At 37.2% G+C, this 23,154-nt stretch overlaps 1 protein-coding gene across 3 annotated transcripts in view; it reads left to right on the top strand.

Annotated features, from left to right (window-relative positions):
• SAMD3 (sterile alpha motif domain containing 3) overlaps positions 1–23,154 on the top strand; it is a 60,938-nt gene that overhangs the window by 32,473 nt on the left and 5,311 nt on the right. For all 3 annotated transcript variants that reach the window (XM_027848523.1, XM_027848524.1, XM_027848522.1), the window contains 2 exons: positions 1,306–1,473; positions 20,802–21,002. In XM_027848523.1, the coding sequence (XP_027704324.1) occupies positions 1,306–1,473; positions 20,802–21,002 (369 nt within the window). The remainder of the gene's footprint in view (positions 1–1,305; positions 1,474–20,801; positions 21,003–23,154) is intronic.

Below are 23,154 nucleotides of genomic sequence, written 5' to 3'. Positions count from 1 at the left end.
TTTTACAGAACAAATCCTTTTATTAAGGGGATTTTTTCTTTGAAATTTGGATTTAGTGGAAGGGTGGCACTTGAGAACCTAGAGGGCTCCACATAGCTTCAAGGCCTCAGGTTTCCCACCCCTGTCTAAACCATAATCAGTCTATCTCATCTACACCCTACACTGCAACAAGAGAAATACAAAATCTCAGTTGGAAAGACTTCAGGGGACATCTAGTCCAACATACATCTGAACAGAAATCTCTTTTACAATATCCCCAACTGGTTAGCTTTTTCTTGAAGACCTCTAGAGATAGGAAATCCACTATTTGTCAATTCAACTCATTTCATTCTTCTAAAAGGGGATTTTCCCCACATATTTTTGTAGCCTAATTCTGTCTACCTGCATCTTTCACTTATATATCCTAGTTCTTCCCTCTGGCCCTTTGGACAACCAAATCTAATCAATTTTGTTTTATGACAGCCCTTTATGTAGTGTGTGTATGTGTGCGTGTGTGTGTGTGTGTATGTGTGTGTATAAAATGCTCCCCATTCCTTACCCACATACATACACATATAGACTTAGAGTAGTTATTACCAATTCTTTCAACTGATCCTTATGTAGCATAGTCTCCAGGACTGTTGTCATCTTTGTGGTTCTCTGAAACTCTCCAGAGTGTCAGTGTCCTTCCAAAAATGTGGTGCCTGGAATTATATACTCAACATCCCACATGTGGTTTAATCAATCTACAGTATAGCAGGATTCTCCTATGGAAGGCAGGACATTAGAAGTAAGCTGGAGGATTGGAATTCATAATGAAATCATATGCCTATTTTGGTACAGTTACCAAAACAAAACAAAGAAATTACATCCTGAATTCCAGACCTTTGGTTTAGTTCACTGGACCACACATACTTCCTCTTCTTCTTTAACAGGATAGCAGACTGAAATCTCCAGTGTGATCAGAAACCATTAGAATCCATTGCAGGTCTGCCCATTTTTTAAAAATGTTTCCTTGGGATTTTTCTTTCTTGCTCACCCATTTTTCCAAACACAAAGTCTCAGCGTCACCATGCTGGTAACTGGGTTAGCCAAAAAGGTTTCCAAATGATGACAGAAAAGTGTTTTTTGAGAATTGTTCCATCCCCCATCTAGAGGACTCGTAGCCAAAGACCAGTATCACTTCTTTCCTAAACCTCAGCAAATGAATGTAGTGTGAAAATTCTCCAAAGCCAGAACTGACAGTAGAGCGAGATCTCCTGATTTATGGAGGATTGTCTAAAGCCTCATGGTGAGTAACCAAAGTCTATTTGTTCCTTTATGCAGTTCCTGTGGAAACGAGCTCTCAAAGACCGCTTCAAATACGTTCGGAGACCCATAGAAGATGATGAGCAGGTGATGAGGAACAAGTGTAAATTCGGCCACCGAAAAGGACGGACAAGGAAATCTCTCACAGAAATCAGGTGTGAGGAAATCCAAATTGTCCAGATCAAAGTAAGTTTGAGCATCTTGGCATCTTGCTCAAGGTGAAACAGTTGGCACTAATTTGTTTCCAATTGATTTGAAAGTTGTATGACCTCCCTGAAAATACAAGGAGTGGCTAAAAAATTAATGTACCTAATTTTCTTAAGTCACTTGTAAGTTGGTCTTGAAAGCAATCTCAAACGTTACAAAATTACCTTGAGCCAAGGCAGCATTGTTTGAATATATGTATGACCTCTGAAGGTGCAGGCATTAAAGGATGATTCTTTTGACACAGGCCTGGTGAGGCAGTGTGGCACCATGTTAAAAAAGTGTTGGACTATTAATCCAGAGACATGGGTTCTAGTCCTAGGTCATAGATAGATAGACAGACAAACAGATAGATAGATAATAGGTCATTTATGAAGCACTTAGGTGCTGCCAGGCACTATGTTATACTAGGAATACAAGCAAGAAAGATAGTTTCTGCCCTTAAGGAGTTTACATTCTAATGGAGGAAAACAATATATAACGGGAGTGCTGGAAAGAGACAGCAGATGGAGCACTGGGTCTAGAGTCAGGAAAACTTGAATTCAAATCCAACCTTAGACACTTATTAGTTGTGTGACCCTGAACAAGTAACTTAACCTCTGTCTACCTCAGTTTTCTCAAATATAAAATGGTAATTGTAATCATAGCACATACCTCAGAGTTGTTATGAGGATGAAATGAGACAATATTTATAAAACATTTAGCACAGTTCCTGGCTTATAGTAGGCACTTAATAAATATTTGTTTTCTTTCTTTCTTTCTTTCTTTCTTTCTTTCTTTCTTTCTTTCTTTCTTTCTTTCTTTCTTTCTTTCTTTCTTTCTTTCTTTCTTTCTTTCTTCCTTCCTTCCTTCCTTCCTTCCTTCCTTCCTTCCTTCCTTCCTGGAAAGGGAGAGGAGGTATAGGGGAAGGACGGAACACAAGTAAGGTCATGGTGAAGAAACTGCTAGGAAAAATCAGTTTCTCTGTCTGTGAAAGGGAAATAGTAACTTGCAATAGCTGTCTCTCAGGAGTATTGTGAAAGGGAAAAACAAACCTCTTTGTAAACCTTTAAGTTTTTTACACGGCAGTTACTGTCATACCCCCACAAACTTCATCCGTAACCTTAATACAGCATCAAACTGCAAATCCCAGCTTAGTCTCAAAATTGCTTGTCCTTAAAGAAAACTTGTTTGATTTGTAAATTCTTTCAGTGATGGAACAGAAGTCTACTGTTACTCCTAGATTGAACGTTCCTAAGAGGTAGATATTACATCTACATGTTCTATACAGGATTCAATCCAGTGTCATAACTAACGCAGCATTTTGGTAAAAATGTATATTTAATGCATGTTTAAATTTAGATAGCACATTTGATATTTAAGATGAGTTGGAGTTGTAGTTGTCTTTGACCAAAGATATGTAATCAATGGAAAAGTGCTCTGGATTTAAAGATGGAAACTTTCCAGGCATTTTGAAACCAACTGGGAAAAAATGGAAATTTTGGGGGAAAGAATTAAATAAGTGCAGCTGAGCTTTTTAAACACCTGTTATTTTGTTAGTTTAGGAACATAAGGGTATTATAGGTAATTTGGTTCAACCATAAAATTATAATGTGTTCTATATTAAATTTAGGAGTGAAGTTTATCTAGGCAAAAAGCACAAATCTATGATGCGAATTTACTTTTAAATAGCTTAAACTTTTGTTGAAGATGCTGAAAAGAAATCTAGCATCTTAATACTTGCTAGTTTATGAGAAACAGATGAACACAAGTCAGTCAAGCAACAAATGTCTATTAAGTGCCTACTGTGTGTCAGCCAGAATTTATCTGCATTATAGTAAAACAAAGACAAATGTTTTCTGGACTTTATACCTTCCATAGTATCAAACAAACTTGAAGATTTATATTGCCGGACCTTGAGTCCAGAGAAACAAATTTAAATCTTGGCTTCAATATTTCCTGGCTGTATGACCCTCCCTGCCCCCACTTTAAAATGATTCAGGATGTTGACATTTTGGAAAAGAAGCTAGAGAGAAGAAAAGGAGAAAGAAATTTATTCCAACTACTACTCATAATAATAATGATAATCACTAGCATACATTTTATATATTATTATTATTATTATAGAATGGCTAATATTTATATAGTACTTTAAGGTTTGCAAAGCACTTTACAAATATTATCTCATTTTATCCTGATGATAATCTTGGAAAGTAGGTGCTATTATTATCCTCATTTTGCAGAAGAGGGAAATGAGGCAGACAGAGGCTAAATGACTTGCCCAGGTTCACAATATTAGGAAGTAACGGAAACCAGGTATGAGCTCAGGTCTGACTCTTAGGTATTCTATAGTTCTTTTAATTCTGTCTTTTCAGCTAGATTGCAAGCTCCTTGAGGTCAGGGACTAGGATTTTAACTTCTATGTCCTCCACAATGCCTGGCATCTAAGAGGCGTGCTGCCATAAACACATAAACACATCCCAAGTCTACTGAGACTTGCTAACTTTAATTATGTGCTTAGACTATGAGAGTCTACAAGAATTTCAGCTCGATCCTTTTACACCTATGCACATTAGAAACATAAAAAATGAAGAGTGGCTCAAGAACACTCCTTTTGGAGTAATAGAATCATGGAATCTTAGAGCTAAAAGAGACCTTAAAAATCACCTTTTCATTTTATACATAGGGCAGCTAGGTGGCGCAATGGATAGAACACCAGACGAGAATCAGGAAGTCCTGAGTTCAGGCCTCAGACACTTACTAGCTGTGTGTCCCTCGGCAAGTCATTTAACCCTGTTTGCCTCAGTTTTCTCATCTGTAAAATAAGCTGGAGAAGGAAAATGGCAAACCACTCCAGTATCTTTGCCAAGAAAACCCCAAATGAAGTCACAGTGTCAGGCACAACTGAAAAAGGACTGAACAAAGTTTTATAGATAAGGAAGCTGAGACCCAAAGATGCGAATAGCTTTGTTAAGATCACGCATCTTGGGGCATCTTGGTGGCACAGTGGATAGAGCACAGGCCCTGAAGTCAGGAGGACCTTAGTTCAAATCTGGCTTCTGACCAAACACTTGACACTTACTAGCTGTGTGACCCTGGGCAAGTCACTAAACCCCAATTGCATTGAGAAAAAAAAAAGATCACGCATCTTGTAGAGAAGCCCTTCAGTTCAGGTACTGATATAAATATCATATTAACTTGAAGATCGCTTTTCGAAATAACTTGAAAAAATGCAAGGGCGAATCTTTCAGGGCCTTGATTCTGCTTCCAAGGGTCATTCTGGCAGGAAAAAAAAAATGTTAGACACGGAGGGAGAGAAAGAAAACAGTCCTACAACAGTAGGCATGAGGAGTGAAAGGTGAAGAAAAATTAAAAAGAAACAGATGGTAAAGAAATAGCTTTTAAAATACATACATGTTGTTTATATTAGCAGGTCTCAACAATGACAGCTTTGATTGACATGTGTGAGAATGATAAAATAATGGAAATAGAAAAGGTAGATATTAAAAAAGGCATGAAAGGATGGATTTTCATAGAGTAACATATGAAAAACATGCCACTGGATGTTCACATTACAAGTGAATTATTCGTCTTTTTTTTGTGAAACTTTATCATTCCTTCATCAAGTACCCACTGAGTTGATTGAGTATTTTTCCAGGAGATTATCTTTTTGATCTCCATCTTTATATGTGTGCATGCACATATGCACACCAATTTGAGTACTTTGGCTATATAACAAATTATTTTATTGCTACATCAAAGTGTGAACAACATTTTTAAAGGAATCATGAAATAATCTTGTTGCTTTGGGAAAATGTAGTGGCAGATTGTTGCTGTTAGATGGGTAAGTACAGTCAAATTACTTCTTATTGATTTAGAGTGATACATATAAACACAGCAGAGACCTTTAAAAGCAGAGGAATCAATCTGTTTAGATTTTTAAAGTACTGGTCATGATGAGATCATATGATTAAAGAAGGAATCTAGGAAGAGATGATGAATTTGTTATTGCCTATAGATACTAAAATAGAATATTTAAGTTATAATATTTTATTTTGTGAAAACACAAAGTTGTTACAATTCATTTATTCATTCAACAAAGTCTATCACATGGAAGGTACTAGTGAGAGAAGGGAGAATATAAGACAAAATAAGACAGTCCTCATCCTCAAGGAACTTGCATACTACATGGTTGATAAAACAAGTACACATCTTGACTACCATAGGCCCTTCACTGTAGTCCAACAACTCTTTCCTGGAGCAATGAAGCAGGTAATGAATGGAATTGGAGAAAATGGAATTAAATGTTCTAATATTTCAATTGTTAACGATGTTCGGTTTCTAATAAATTGAGTAGGCAATGTAAAAAACTAGAATAAAAGATGAATTAAAAATCTACAATTAAACACCAAATTGGAAATTCTAAAAATTAAAGATGAGATTAATAAAATTGAATGTAAGAAAACCATTGAATTAATAAAAGTTGGTCTTGTGAGAAAAATAATAAAATAGATCAACCATTGCTTAATATGATTGAAAAAGATAATAAAACCAAATTGCTAGTATCAAAAATGAAAAGGTTGACTGTATCATTAATGAAGATGAAATCAAAGTAATGATTAGGAGTTATTTTTGTCCAATTATATGCCAACAAATTGAACAATTTGAGTGAAATAGAAGAATATTTACAAAAATATACCTACATAACAGAAGAAATATGATATCTCAATAAACCTATTATAGAAAAAGAAATTGAATAAGTGATAAGTGAGCTTCCTAAAAAAAGAAAATCAGGACCAGATGGATTTACAAGTGAATTCCACCGAACATTTAAAGATCAACTAATTCCAATATTAAATAGATTATTTGGAATAATAGTTATAATGAAAGCTCCTTTTATGAAACAAATGTGGTGCTGATGCCTAAACTAGGAAGAGCAAAAACAGAGAAAGAAAATTATAGAGTCATTTCGTTAAGGAATATGGATGCAAAAATTCTAAATAAAATACTAGCTAGGAGACTACAACAATATATCACAAAGGTTATACATGGTGACCAAGTGGGATTTATACCGGGAATTCAGGGATGGTTTAACATAAAGAAAACTACTAACATAATTGATTATATCAATAATAAAAGTAACAAAAATCATATGATTGTATCAATAGATGCAGAAAAAGTTATTGACCAAATGCAACACTCATTCCTATCAGAAACACTTGAAAGCACAGGTCTAAATGGATTTTTCCTTAAAATAAGAAGCATCTACCTAAAACCATCAGCCAGCATTATTTGTAATGGAGATAAGCTAGAAGATCAGAAGTGAAACAAAGATGCCCATTATCACCAATATTATTCAGTATTGTATTAGAAATGCTAGTAATAGCCATAAGAGAAGGAAAAGAAATTGAAGGAATCAGAATGGGCAATGAGTTAATAAAACCATCTCTTTTTGCAGACGATATGATGATATATCTGGAAAGTCCTAGAGATCCAACTAAAAAGTTAGTTGAAAGAATAATTTTAGCAAAGTAGAAGGATATAAAATAAACCCACATAGATCATCAGCATTTTTATATATCGCCAACAAAATCCTGTAAGATATAGTTAAAGATACCCCATTTAAAATAACTGTAGACTGTATAAAACACCTGGGAGTATATCTACCAAGGCTCTAGAGGAAAGAGTGAGGCTGGTGATTTTACACAGCCCTCCCTCACTTTAATCCAATTCACTTGCAAGTCATGGCATCACCTTCCTGTTGTCACAGTCCTCTTTGAGAACGAAGGACAAACAACAACAACTAAGTGACAAAAGCATTTTTAAGGTTAGGGTTTTTTCCCAATATCCAAGGATGACGTAATATTTGTTATGGTGATAAAACCAGTTGTGAGATAGCACAACTGAAGGAAAGTCTGTGAGTCAGCTTCCCTATCTGACATAATAAAGACTTAAATGGAATGGGGCTGGGAGAGGAAAGGTAAGACCATTATCTGCTTTAAAGTAAGATTGTTAAACAGAAGGGAAATCAAAACATTAAAAACTTTGAAAATTGATCCTAGATCTCTAGTATTTGGGGTAAATTTCCTTAATTGTGGGCAAGTAGGTATTTAAGTGCTTACTTTGTGCAAGGCACTGAACACCCACCACTGACCCAAGGACAAATATAGGAAGAAGCATGGTGCTGAGCTCAGACTCTGGATTCTAAAGACCTGAGTTCAAATTCTACTTCTATTTCTATTACTATCTACCTCTATTACTATCACTATTATTGTGACCTTGGGCTAATCACCTAATTTCCATAGACTTGAGACATCTATAAATTGAGGGTCAGGACTAAGTAATTGTAGAGAGCCCTTCCTGCTCTATGTCTATAATCTTAAGACCTTAAGGATCTTAGAGATTCAACGGTACCTTAAACACAGCTTACCATACAATAACACATTGCTTAAGTTCCTGTTGTATACAGTATACTGTGCTAGGGAGGTATAAAATTCAAATAAGAATATTCCATGATCTCTGGAAGCTTAAAACACTTTTAAACAAAGAGAGTTGTAATGTTGTATTTTGTTTTGTATTGTGATGTCTAAGAGGGAAGGTAATATTGGACCAGCAAATCATGAATGGCCTCACAGAGGCAGTGACATTTGAGGTGTGTTTTAAAAGATAGGTAGGAATTCAAAAGACAAAGAGGAGGGGAAGGCATTCCAGGTATTAAGTATTTTGTACACAAAATCCCAGAAGGTGTGTAAGAGTTAAGGGCCTATGGTAGCTCAGTTTGACTGGAGTATAGAACGCATGGAAGGGAATAATATAAGATTAAGTCTGGAAAGGTAGAGTGATGTCATTTTTATTCCCTTGTAACCATAGCAAAAGCTAATAAAAACTCTTGCAATTTTTTTAAAGGCATAAGGAATCAAAATATAAAATGAATCTCACATTTAGGATGGATATTCCACATGTCAAATTTTACTTTGGATGGGGTATGAAGTAGATATAATAGGAAGTAATGTAAGTTCCTTCAGGGCATCATGGAGTGTATTGGCAAATGTTTAATAAATGTTTCTTTGAAAAAAAATGTAGACATGACACATTTTTAAATTTAATCTACATTATCAACATTTTTATCTATCACTTTCTTAAGTCTAGAAATCAACAAAACAATAAATCAAAATCCCAATTTGTAGTTTGTTCATTTTTGCTCACACTGTAAATGCTCACATTGAAAATTTAACCATGTCTTGATACGATTGAGCTGGCTTCAGCATAACTCACAACAATATTTTATGCTTCCTCTTTACTAGCCCAGCTCCTATTCCCTTGCAACTAGCACCAAACACAATGTTAGGAAAATAGACCATCATTAAAATAACTTGTTGCTAGATTTGCTACCTCAACTAGCCAACCACCATCACTACCCAACATTGATCTTGCAATTCAGGTGCCCCAAAATATTTTTTATTCTCCTACAGGGTTATATTTTGACCCCACTAACTCTGAAAACCAAGAAAACAATTGTGCCAGACTAATTTGTTTGGATTTGAAAAGGAAATAAAATTTTGATTCTCTGCAAGCAGCTGGTTTCATCACAGCTGAATGCTAAGAACATTACTAGGTTCCCCTGGATTTCTGTTACAGTGTGTATTGCAGTGTTTCTCATAGCACCCAAAGTATAATGATTTATTTTGCAAATACCAATCATTTTTATGGCCTTTCACACAGAAGTATTTCCTGTGGTGTAAAATTGAGCAAGGCAGCAAGAGAAGAAAAAAAATCTTGACAGTTAATTGCATTCTGTGTGTAAAGCAATTACTCCTATCAGCAGGTGGTGAATTTACTAATACTGAAAAGCGTTAAAAGTCAGCTGTGGGTTTGGAAATAGCAGTGTAATGTGAATGGGGTACCCCACCTTGTGAAAGCATATATACTTTTTTTTCTGAAGAGAGGCTAAAACACCTGCTTAACACTTTGCTCAGAAATTGTTAAAGGTTACAGAGTGAAAAAAAATCATTTCTGATCCCCCTTTAGTGGAGGATGGAATGAGCATTGGAATAAGAGAGGAAGTTCTGAATAATACTGTCTGACAAATCATTGGAGGACAAGTGAGAGGACAAATGGATATTACAACAGTTGGTAGCAATTGCCTTGGACATTATAAACCGGAAGTCCCAAAACTAAAATGTCCAGAACTGAACTCATTATCTTCCTCCCCCTTCAAACCTCCTCTTTTCCAAACTTCTTTTCTGTCAAAGACACCATCATCTTTCCAGTCTCCCAGATTCATAATCTCAGTACCATCCTTGACTCATCAGTCTCCATCACTCCACATATGCAATCAGGTGCCAGCTACCTTTAAGGCATCTCTCCCATCTGACCCCTTTTCCCCAATTACCCAGATAAAACCTGGTTCACTTGCTCATCACCTTTTGCCTAGATTGCAACAACCTCCTAATGGATTTCCATACCTCAAGTACCTCATCACTCAAGTAAACTTTGTATGTAAACTCATTCAGATTATGGGATACAGATAAAAATATCTGCAAAGTATAAAGGAAGAGCAACAATTTTATATTTTAAATAATGCTATATTGAGCCATGTAATCTAGTGGGAAGAATTTTTGGATTTGGAGTTAGAAGTCTTGGATTTGAATCCTGGTTTTGCCATTTCCTGCCTGATCTTGGATAAATCATTTCATTCCTTTGAGCCATAGTTTCCTCATTTGTAAGGGTTTGGTCCAGATAAACTCTAATGACTTTCTCTTTGCTTTTATGCATAGCAGTTTCCATTTTCTGCCACAATCCAGATTAGAAAGTATAGAACAGAAGAAACACCCACACCCTCATAACTGTCCAAGTTATCATTTGAATGACTCTGATCTACTTAAATCTACTGTGCTAGTATTCTAGGAACTCATCACTTGGTTTTGGAGATGATAGGTAAATGATTGGCTTCTGACTCTACCTTGCTCACGATTAATGTGGGAGCCAGGAGGTTCAATTATAAGCAGGAAGATGACATTTTCGGGTAAAAGTACAGAATCAGCATGGTGCTTATCTAGACTTTATCTCACAGGATTTCTTGGCAGTTTGGGACTCATTCCTTTTGTCTGAGTATTTTTTTAAATTTTCCCTATGCCTACTCTGTATTTCATTTTTTTGCCTTCAATACCTTTTGTTGCTTTGGGTAGAAATAGCCTCTTACCTAGGTCATGTTTTTTTTTTCCTCTGCTTTCAATTGCTTCTTTGTTAATTTTTCTTTCACTCTCTTCACTTGTTTAAGGTCTCAGCAAAAGGAATATTTTACTGTTTCTGTACAGTTAAAACTCAGGCTGTCTTCATCTCTCACACTGGATTTATCGTCAGAGAACTTGATTTGAATTCTGGCTTAGTCATTTATTAGCCATGGAACAAGTCCCTTCACCTCTCTTGGGCCTCAGTTTTCTCACATGTAAAATGAAGAGACTAGACTAGACAACTTTGAAGGTTCCAAATTTCGGTTCCAAATCTATTATCCTCTAGTTCTCCTCTCTCAATATAAGAATAAGATTTTTTTCTCTCATCTTAGCCTTTCTTTAGCCATTTTTTGATAACTGCTATTAACTGCTCATCTTCCATCTGTAGCAACTCAGAGAAAAATTCTTAACTCTGCCATATTCAGGTGCTCACATTCAGCTGAGAGATGCTTTCTTCCACCTTTTTATTATACAATCTCGATCCATCTGATGAATTGAGATCTCCTTAAAAAAAAAGACTTCCATATTCTAAGACAACTGAGACTATAATTTGAAGAGAAGGTATATTGCATTGGTAGAAAACATGATTTGGAAGCACAGTTCTGCTTTTCTTTGTCACGCTAGTAAGAATTTTATTTTATTTAGATTCTTCTCTCTGCACTTAAAAGCACACCCTCTTCACCCCCACCCCTGCCTCACTCATATTGTACATATAATAACCACTTTTGGTAGTAATTCGTTTACTTAATCATTAAATATTTATGATGCTCCTACCCTGTCAAATACTGCTCCAAGAGCCAGAGATACAAAGAGAAAAATGAAATAATCCTTCAAGTCATGAAGTTTACATTCTATCAGTGGTTATTTAAAGCGCAATTGATCTATGAATCAAGAAAACAGTCAGGAAATGAGAAGTATCATACTGGAGTATGAGAATACTAATACTCACAGAATTCCATGAATCTTACTTTGCTATCTCTCCTCCCTTTAATGGTTAAACTCCTTGAAAAGTCCATCTACAATCAGTGCTTCCCCTTCCTTTCCTTTCATTCTCTTTTCTATATAGGCTGGCTTCTGACTTCAGTCAACTTAAACTGTTCTCTCCAAAGTTACTAATGATCTCTTAATTTACTAATTCTAATGACCCTTTCTCCATCCTCATCTTTCTTTACCTCTTTACCATCTTCTCCATGATACCCTCTTTTCTCTAGGTTTTTGCCATCTAGACACCACTCTCCCTAGTTCTTCTCCTACATGTCTGACGGCTCTTTCTCAATCTCCTGTGCTAGATCTTCCTCTGGATCATGCCCACTGACAATGGGTGTCCCCCAAGGCTCTCTCCTGGGCCCTTTTCTCTTCTCCCTCTGCACTATCTTGTCGGATGATCTCATTAGCTCCCATGGTTTCTATTATTATTTCTATACTAATGATTTTCAGATCTATTTATCCAGCTCTAACTTCTCTCCTGATCTCGTCTCATATCTCCATCCTGTTACACATATCAAACTGAACATCCTATCTTAAACTCAACATGTCCAAAGCTGAAGTCATTTTCTTTTCTCCCAAATCCTCCCCTTTTCCTAACCTCCTTACTACTGTGGAGCATACCACCTGAGCTCACAACCTGGATATTTTCTTGACTCCTCACTCTTCTCAGTCCTCATATCCAATCTGTTGCCAAGTGCTGTCATTTTTACTTTCCCAACAGCTCATATATGTTCCCTTCTCTGCACTCACCCAGGGTGGGTGCAGACCCATATCACTCCATGCCTGGCTATTGCAATAGCTTTCTGGTTGTTTGGTCTTCCAAGTCTCTTTTCACTCCAATTCATACTCCACTCAGCTGCCAAAATGATCTTTCTAAAACATAGGTCTGACCAAAGAACTCCCTACCCTACTCAAAAAACTCCAGTGGCTCCCAATGACATCCAGAAACAAATATAAAATACTCGGTTTGGTTTTTGAAGACTCTCATAGCCTGGCTATTCCTATTTTTTCAGGCTTCTTACATCTCACTCTCTTCCATGGGTTGTACTAGTGACACTGACTTCCTTGCTGTTTCTCACACAAAGCATTCTATCTCATAACTCCAATCATTTTCATCAGCTGTCTCCCATACCTGGAATTCTCTTCCTCTTAACCTCCACCTCCTGGCTTTGCTGGCTTCTTTCATGAATCATCTAAAATATTACCTTATGCAAAAAGTCCTTCTCGGGCCTCCTTCATGCTAGTGCTTTTCCTCTGAGATTATTTTCAATTTATCCTGTCTGTAACTTGTTTGTAAATAGTTGTTTGCATGCTGTCTCCCCCATTAGATTGTAAACTACTTGAGTGTAGGGGTTATTTTTACCTTTCTTTGTGTTATTAGTACTTAGCACAGTACCTGGCACATAATAGGCATTTGGTAAATGCTTTTTGACTTGACTTGACCTCTTAGTCTTTGCTCTTACAATTTCCTAATTCCTGGAGTGCTCTCCCTTTGTATCTCTGCCTACTGAAATCCTACATGTCTTTTAAGACTAATTCCTTCATGTAGCTTCCCTGATACTTCAGGTCAGAAATGATCTTTCTTTTTTGTGAATTCTCATAGCCCATTGTTTATATCTCTGTTATGCATTTATCATGATCTAATTTGTAAGCTAGAGAGGTCAGGAATTTTTGTCCTTTTTATCTTTGCAGAGTAGTGGTTGAATGGGGGATAATAATCAGGATCGTTCAGCCACTCCTAGTTATACCTTATATTTCAACATTCTACAACTGATCCATTATCTATATGAGTTTTCCAGTATAAACAGTCTTTTTCTGCTTTGGGAAGTTGTAACAAAACAATCTTTAAAAAATAAAAAAATAAAAATAAAAAGCTCTGGGCCCCCAGCCAGAGACAGCACTCTGACAAAACACCTCAGTGTTAAACTCCTCCTCAATTGCCTCTTTCCAACTGAATTCTTGATAAGTATGCCCAGACTAGGAAACGCCTATGATTAACACTATTTATAAAGACAAAGTAAGCATTTAAAACAAAGAATGATAAATAGATTTTCCTTAAAACAAAGAAAGATACACAAGGAGCTTTAGGGAAAAAGGGAATTATAGATTTATCACCCAGTCTGGTAGTCTGACAGAGTCCCAATGACATGGTGTCTGTCATAATATTTCTCATGCCTGATTGACCTATACAGGTTCCATCCTGGTGTCTCCTTGCTTTTGTCTGCATTTCCACTCTCCTAGCTCCACAGGGCTTCTTGTGGTCTCCCATTTTCTAATTCTATGTATTGTTTCCTTTCTGTGATTCTTCAGTATAGGCACAAGGATCCACGAGTCTAGATTGACTTGAACTGATGAACTGTGAGTGACTCCAAGGTGTAAAGTATTAGCTATTTATAGGCCGCCAGGGGCATAGTTAGTTTTTTTTTTTTTTTCCCCCAATGGCTTCCTCTTCTTTGAGGAGAGAGACTGAGAGGGTACAGTAAGGGATACTAAATCAGTTGGCTAGGAACCAACTCCCTCACTTATATTTATATCACCAAAAGTCCCTAGAGCAGGATAGAACAGTAGGCCCTTGATCAAGTTTTATATAGTAAAGGAATGAAATGAGACATATTTGAGAGAGAAATTGGGAGGAAGTAGATTCTGTCTCACTAGAAGTCTTCCAGTAAAGGCCAGATAACCATATCCTGGGTATGTGGTAGAGAAGAGGTGTCAAATACACAGTGCAACTGAGTGCAGCCCAAACCAGATTAAAATATAATTGAGAAATATTAACAAAATAAATAAAAATATAGTAGAATATGGATAATTTTACAGTATATGTTTTTTTTAAAGTCAGTATTTATCCCACAGGGATCCTTATGTATGGTTTAGTGGCCCCTGTTTCTGTTTGAGCTTGACACCACTGTTGTAGAGGGAATCTGTTCAGGTATATGGCACTTGAAGTCCCTTCCAAGTCTGAAATTCTGTGATAGCTAGTTTAAGCTACTTTGGATAACATTTTTTTGTCCCTGGACTAACCCCTGTCTTTAAGACCAAACATGGATTCTGACTATTGTCTTCTACCTTGAGAACTTTCTTGATTCACCTATCTAGAAACAATCGGATGGGTATGATTTAATCTCCACATATTTCCTTTAATGAATATGGGTTATACTGCCACTTGAAGCTTCTCCTGGGAACCTGGATATCTGAATTTGGTTCATTTCTAGCCAAAGGGCTCTCCATTCCTATGTAAGCATTGGGCTTCCATAGCATGGAATATGGAACTGTTTCACACAACACAGAATAATAAAAAAGATTGTTTTACCTGAGACTCATAGCATCAGCCTAGTGTTGAAGAACACTAAAGCAAGGAAAAATCTTAAGACGTCTAGGGAATTGATTTCTCCTGGCCGCCGCTTGATTCATATAGTCCACATGACTCATAGCACCAGTAAAGGGAATGGTCCAGATTTATGCGACTATATTGTGGCTCTGTGCCTTAGTGCTGGGACAGCTAGTTGGTACAGTGGATAGAATGCCGGGCCTGGAGTCAGGAAGACTCATCTTCCTGAGTTCAAATCAGGCCTCAGAAACTTACTAACTGTGCGACCCAGGGCAACTCACTTAACCCTATTTGCCTCAGTTTCCTGAGTTAGAGAAGGAAATGTCAAACCCCTCCAGGATGTTTGCCAAGAAAACCCCAAGTGGGGTCACAAAGAGTTGGATATGACTGAAAACAATTGAACAACAATAACAAGCCTTATTGCTTCTTGGCTCCATTCTCTCTTCTGATACCTGGGTAGTAATTCCCTGCCTCTCCAATATCTCTTCCATTTTCTGTGATCTGTCTCCTGGCCTTGGTCTTTGTAGTTTATTATGTTTTGGGGGCCCACATGTGGTTCAGTATTGCCCTAGGCTCTCAGTTCCATTGAAGCTTCTAAGCTCTATCTGTAACATGCTTTGTCATGGCCACTAGGTCCATAGTTTTTCCTGCTGCCATCTGCTTTCTTTTCCCTAAGATAGTGTTTACTGCTCTTCCAAGGAATTAGCAAAGTCCAACATGCCTGCTGGCTTAATTAACACACTTTTGACTCTTTTGTTTTAGTTGATCTTACATCTTCACCTGGCAGGATTACAAAGGACCTTCTCAGGTTTCCTTGTATCACCTGGAAGTCACCATGCATTTATTATTGTTTTTGGAGGCAATGGGGCTTAAGTGACTTGCCTAGAGTCACACAGCTATCTATTAAGTATCTAAGGCTGGATTTGAACTCAGGTCCTCCTGACTCCAGGTCTGGTGCTCTATCCACTGTGCCACCTAGCTGCCCCCCCATGCATTTATTATTTATTATCATTTATCAAGAAGCATTTACTATGTGCCAGGCTCTATGGTAAACATGGGTAATTCAAAGAAATAAGAAACTCTGTCTCTACCCTCAAGAAACTGGCATTTTGCTGTGAGGAGTGAAAAATATGCAAGCAACTATGTACATAAAAGATAGATAGTATCAATGGTGGGTAATCTCAAAGTCAAGGCACTAGATGAGGGATTGCTAAAGGTCCCTTTCAGGAGGTGAGATTTAAGTTGAATCTTGAATGAAGCTATGGGAACCAGGAGGCAGAGATAAGGAAGAAGAGCATTTCAGGCATTGGGGGAAATAATGAAGATGTCCAAAATTGGGAGATGGTGTGTCTTGTGTGAGGAACAGCAAGGAAGTCAGTACTGCTAGACTGGAGACTACATGGGTGGGAGTCAAGCAGAAGAAGCCTGAAAAGGTAGGAAGGAGGCAGGGCCTTTAAAAGCCAAACAGAGGGTTTTATATTTGATCCTGGAGGTCACAGGGAAGCATTGGAGTTTATTGTGTGGAGGATGGGAAGTAATGTGGTCAGACCTCACTTGGGCACCTAAGTGAAGCATGAACTAGAGTGAAGAGACATTTGGAGTGAAAGAAACGAACCAGAAAGCTATGACAATAGCATAGGCATGAAGTGATGAGAGTCTACAGCAAGGTGTTAGCTGTGCAAGTCAAGAAAGCGGCCATACACAAAAGGTGTTGGGAAGGTAGAAGTGGTAGTGCTTTGCCACAAACTGGATGTGTAGGGTGAGCAAGAACGAGTAGTCAAGGATGAGACCAAGGTTGGGAACTTGAGTGACTGAGAGGATGGTGGTGCCCTATATGAGGGCTCCTTAAACTTTTTCCACTCATGACCCCTTTTTCTTTCTGTATTAGTTGGTGTTGTGTGCAGCCTGAGGGCATGCACAGTGCAAAGTGTGCACGATTTGTGTTCAGAACCAAAGCTGCAATGAAGTTTCACAATGCAACACAGGCAAATGCTGCCAGAAACACTTCAGATTCATTATGCTTTTGATTTTTAATTATTTTTTGGTCATTATGCATTCAGAAACCTTTTACTGTTGCCAATTTTTTTAGAACCCCATATGGGGTCATCACCCATGGTTTAAGCCAGTAGTGTCAAACTCAAATGGAAACCAGTGTCACTAACCTGTACATGAGGATCCCTGTGGGTTCATGGTTACCTAGAACATTAACTATGTTTAGAAAACAATTGACTATTATCTCTGTTTTATTGTATTTTATTTTATGAAACATTTTCTAAATATATTTTAATCTAGTATGAGCTGCATGTAGCCCTGCAGGTGTTAGATACCTCTGCTATAGGGAAGACAGGAAGATAATGACTTCACTTTTGGGTGTTAAGTTTAAGATGTCTACAGGACATCTAATTAAAGTGTCCAATAGTAGTTGGTGATGTGAAACTAAAGGTTAAGTGAGAGGTTAAGCCTGGATCAGGACATCTGAGAATCATCAGCATAGAGATAAGAGACATGGGAGCTGATGAGATCACTGAGCAAGATCCTATAGTGGGTGTAAAGGGTCCAGGACAACAGAGCTTTAAGGGTAGTGGGCTTGACCTAGAGCAACCCCACAAAGAAGACTGATAATAGTCAGATATGTAGAAGAGAACCAGGAAAGAACATTGTCACAAAAACCTGGAGAGGAGAGAGTATACAGCAGGAAATGTAAAAAAAAATGTCAGAGATAACAGAGAACTCAAGAGGGATGGAGATCAAGAAAAGGCCATTAGATTTGGAAATTAAGAAATCATTGGTAACATTGGAAAAAGTAGTGTCTGTTGGATGATGGGGTCGCAAGCAAGGCTGCAGAGGGTTTAGAAGAGTGAGAGGAAAGGAACTATTTATTAGACTTTAAAGAGTGAGAGGAAAGGTCGAAGTATTTAAGAACTGCTATAAAAGAAAGAAATGGAATGAATAGCTAGTCCGTGTTTGAATCAAGTTAGAGTTTTGTTTTTTTCTTTAAGGACAAGGAAGACATGGGCATGTTTGTGCATGATAGGGAGGCAGCCAGTACATAGGGAGAACCTCAAAATCTGAGTGGGGATGACAGAAGAAGCACTCTGTTAGAGTATATGGGATGGAAGGAAATCACAGGTCCATAGAGAAGACTTCACCTTGACAAGAAGGGTCACTTTTTTGTGTGAGACAAGTGAAGAAGATGACATTGGAGAAGACCTATAAGTAATATAAGATAAGGAAGAGGGGAAAAAAGAGAACCTTTGCTAAATGGCCCAAATGTTTGGTGAAATATGAAGCTAAGTCCTCAGCACACATGACAGGAGGAGATGTGACATGGAAGGATGAAGGAAGGATGAAAAAGTTTAGAATAGCCAATATGGTGCCTAGGATAGTGAATTGATTAGGGAGGTATGAAAGGATTGCCTTGCTGTGAGATATAAAAGGGATTTGGAAGATATAATTGCAATGAAGGCATTGCTTCAATTGACATTGGCTAGCCCTAGCTCCTAGCAGAGATGGGCACTGAATTCCAATGACCTCTTCCCTGCCCTAAGGTGCTCTGTGACATGATTAATGCCTCCCATTGAGTCTCTTGGGGCTAGAAGAAAACATGCCTACTTCTTAGCATTTGCCTGACTCCTCTCATCCATTCAAGTGACTAGAAACTGCAATTACCCTGAAACTAATACACACTTTTAAAAAAAAAAAAGCACTAGAAACACTGGAGTGTGAGGAACAAAGTTTGGGAGGCAAAGACTTAGGTTCCCATTGCACTTGTAGCCCTAGTACTTAGCATCGTTTCCTCTGTGCATAATAAATCTTTGTTGAATGAGTTAATTAATGTGTCAGTGAGAGAATGAATTGCACAGATTATAGTGCAAGTCAATCAATATATCTAGGATTTTCTTGTATACCGAGCAAAAGCTATATTGCCAAAGCATCTACCAGTATTTTTTTTTAATTCTTGCAATAGGAACTTGCCATCATATTTAGACAGATATTTTAACCTCCTCTGTAGCTAACTGGAAGAGCCTGCTAATGACTTTATTAGAAAGATTGACCTCTTTTCTTCTCAATGTTAATCCAAAACTTGGTATATGAAAACTTCATTTTACACAGATCATTAGAGAATAGAGGATTCCAGTTAATTTTTCAGTTTAACCGCTTGCCAACTAGAATGCTATTATTTTGTCCTCTCCTACCTTCCCCCAATTTATAATGAACATGATTGAATCTTTCTTTGATTCGGCATCTCAAAATGATAAGAGTAATAATAATGTAATTCAGTTCATCCAATGTAACCATAAATGGCTTTCCTCTGGATGAATAGATTGAATTTATGGAATAACTAAAATCTAAGACAAATCAAAAGGAATCTCTATAGGTGACATACACGTGAACTCAGCCAACAGTATCTCAACAAAGAAATGTTGAACGAATTGCTAAATCACAAAGCTTTGTTTCTGGAAATGCTGGCCATTCAGGACACTGCCAACAGAAACTACAGAAGAATTATTCTTAGGATGCCATGATCTGGTAATCATTTTAAGTTATGCAAGGAAACATTAAAGACTATGCAAGACATAGCATTACAGGTTATAAAAGCTTAGCATCTATCATATACCAGGTCACTATCTTTCATAGTTTGACAGACAAATCTCCTGGACAACTAAACCTATAACTGGCATTAGAATCAGACCATTTAAAAAACAAACAAACTGTTGCCCATAATAGACTGGATATGACATTGACTCATAAAAACACGAGACCATAATTTTTATTAGATGCTGCCACCCCAAAGACTCATTATCTCCCAGTTATTTGGAAAGCTTCCAAAGTTCAGAGATCCGGCCCAGGAGATCAAAATCATATGGGAATAAGTTACATAACATCCCTCTCATCTTGTCTACTGCTGGAGTTGTAGAGAGGATGCTTGCAGTGAGCCTACAGAAAATGAGCTTACATCCTAATACTTTTATTCAACTATGCAAAATCAGGCATTTTATATATCTGTACAGTAGTCCATAGAACAGAATACAAAAGGATAAGATTGGGATAATGACATGTTAGGACAGTTTCTATTGAAACCTCATCAAAAAAGATGAAAAGAGTGAAATAACAATACCTCACATTTATATGGGATATTTAGATTTGTTTCTGATAATAGCTCTGAGGTAGGTTGTATGAGTATCAATATCCCCATTTTCCAGATGAGGAAACTGAGGCAGAATTCAAACCCAGTTCTTGCTGATTCCAAGTCCAGCATTATTCACTATGCCTTAAACTCATCATTCTGAACACTAAATCATATTGTATATTATGATGTTATGAATGTAGAATGTATGTAATACAAAGTTGAACCTATCTACTCGGGAATTATTTTGAAAGGGAAAAACTGCTGTGAAGTGTTTCCTTTTCTTTTCTCTTCTTACCTCTGTTTCTTTTGTCTTCTCACTTTATCCTAATAGTTAAATGGAGAAGGGGCAAAATTATGGCTTTGGGAATATCTGGTTTAACTGCTAGTGAAGTGGTTTGGGAGATGCAATAACTCTTTGTGCTTGTACAATACAGATCAGCACAGTCATGGGGCCTAATTAGCCAAGTTGTTTGCAGTCTAATAGATTCCGTTTATTAGCACCCTACTCAAAAGCCAAAGTAAAACTGTTAATAGTAATGCTTAACTAATTATTGCATTATTAAGCATGTGCAGGAACAGATTGCAAATGCTATTTTTTTTTAAAGTCTCAAACTGCCTTTGGAAACTCAGATGATTTGTAAATATTTTGCAGGAAGAAGATGTTTATTTAGATTCTGAGGTAGATGAACATATTAACTGGTTCCATCAAGAATACGTCAAAGTCGAAAAGAACTGGGGAGAAATTGACAACAGGATGAGCCAGACTTTGGAAATTCGAAGAAAGATGATTAACAACAAGACACCTTTGAAGGAAGTTCTCAAAATGTTTCCTTTCTTGAAGTGTCCTTATCAGGTAGATTTTCTCACTCAAAATACTTTATCATTATATTCTCAATAATGCTGCCTCCCCTCCACTCCTGGACCCTCCCGGTAGCCACTGGATTGTTGTACAAAAACAATGATGTGATGTCTGATTTACAAAATGGGTCATTCATATGAACTATTTCAGAGGTCATGCTTTAGCATGGTCTGCAATAGGATAGAGCCTTCTAAAGCTTACTGTTGATCATCTAAAGCCATGATAGGGAAGCTGTGACCTGAAGTCCACATTCTACTGCCTGCTCAATTTCATGACTGATTCCCATGCCTGTTATTGGGGAGGTCAACAGACACTTTATCTCAGAAACTCAAGAAGTAGAAGAGGTCTCGGAAGCCAACTACACCACCTCCCACCTAAATAATGAATCCTTTCAACAACATCCCAAACAAATGATCACCAAACCTTCACTTGAAGACCTCTAGTGATGAGGGGCTCACCATGCTCCTAAGGCAGCTCTAATAGCTGCCAAAATCTCCCTATAAATTACCCCTTATTCTTAGTCCTGCCCTTTGGGTCAAACAGAATAATCCCAGTTACTTCTTGTATATGACAACCCTTCAAATAGGTTTCTCTTCAACCTGTTCTCATAAGAGGATTCGAATCTCCTCTTCATCCCAGTTAATTTCCTCTGGATATGCTCCAACTTTGTCAGTGTCCCCTTCTAAACTGTGGTGCTCAGAACTGAACTAAACGTAGTCTGACTAGGGTACAGATAGTGAGACTTCACTCATTCTGGACACTATACTTTAGCTAGTAGAAGCCCAAGAGTGAATGAACTCTTTTGACTGCCCCACTGATCTTGCAATCATCAACCCCCTGGATCTTGTTCGGATTAACGATGTTCTAGTTTCTCCTCCAATGCCTCATTCTCCTCAATTATGATATGATGAGATGACTCCATTATACTTCCCCTAAACGTTTTTTAAAATGAGTGGTCTCAGTGTATCCTAGGGTAATGAATGCCACAGATCTCTATTATGGATGAATATAAATTAAAAATTCCAATCATACATCAGATATTCCTCCCAATGAATTGGCTGAGATATCCTTTAGATACACTATTTTCATTCAGTGTCATTTTAATAGTAATATATATTAAAAGAAATCATTAGTGTTGTGATGGTAATCTGGTAATAAATTTGATTGATAAAATTGTTAAGTATCAGTAGGTGAAACCTCTCAAATTTCCAGTGGGTAGATTGGCATTATTTTCTGAAAATATCTTAAGACATGACTTAGATGGAAGTACATTTTACACAATTGCACATGTATAACCTATGTCAAATTGCTTGCCTTCTCAATGGGGGAGGAGGGTAGGAAAGGAGGGAGAGAAATTGGAACTCAAAATTTGAAAAAAGAATGTTAAAAATTGTTTTACATATAATTGGAGGGAAATAAAATATTAAATATGAAAAAAGAAAATATTTTAAGAGGCAGAAGTACATTACCTTTTTGTCTTGTTTTTTAATATGACCTTTATGATTGTTGCTGTTTTCCTCGAGATCTCTGCTTTTTTGTCAAAGTCTAGGAACCCTGAGCAATTAGGCTTAGGGTTAGGAATGAATGGTGGGCATTTAGAATCAAACCATGTGCATTTAGGGTTAGGGTTAGAGTTAATTGATTGTTAAGACAGCAGGAAAAAGTCTCTACATAGTCTTCTCTGTTACATCTCTAAAGTAATTTTGCATGATTTGAATACATGTAAAGGAAATATCTTAATGGAGGAGAGCCTTAAAAATTGTATTTTGTTCTACTTAGTTGACTTTCTTTTTTTAATTAACAAACCAATAATCTTGTATATTATACTCCTCAGTCAGTTATGTGACTGAAGGTGTGGTCTGCTGTAGAATTTTGGTTGCAGAAGCTGACTTCCCTTATTATGTTTTCGTCAACGATATATGCACATTCCTATAAAGATTTTATTGAGATAAGGAAGTAGACTTGTAGTTTAATTGTCTTTCAGGTCACCTTTTTCAGTAGTAATTCTATCCATGATCTTTTCCCTACCCTCAAATATCTCCCTGTCTCTCAGTTATCTTAAGAAACAGTTTCTCAATTCCCTCTCCCCACCCCACCCCCCCATCCACTTTGACCATATGGGTTTCCTCTAGTCCAGATGCTCTTT

This window comes from Vombatus ursinus, unplaced genomic scaffold, assembly GCF_900497805.2.
Source record: "Vombatus ursinus unplaced genomic scaffold, bare-nosed wombat genome assembly UNPS02006779.1, whole genome shotgun sequence".
NCBI lineage: Eukaryota > Metazoa > Chordata > Mammalia > Diprotodontia > Vombatidae > Vombatus > Vombatus ursinus.
The sequence above is the reverse complement of the archived record's forward strand: the minus strand, read 5'-3'. Positions and strand labels throughout refer to the sequence as shown.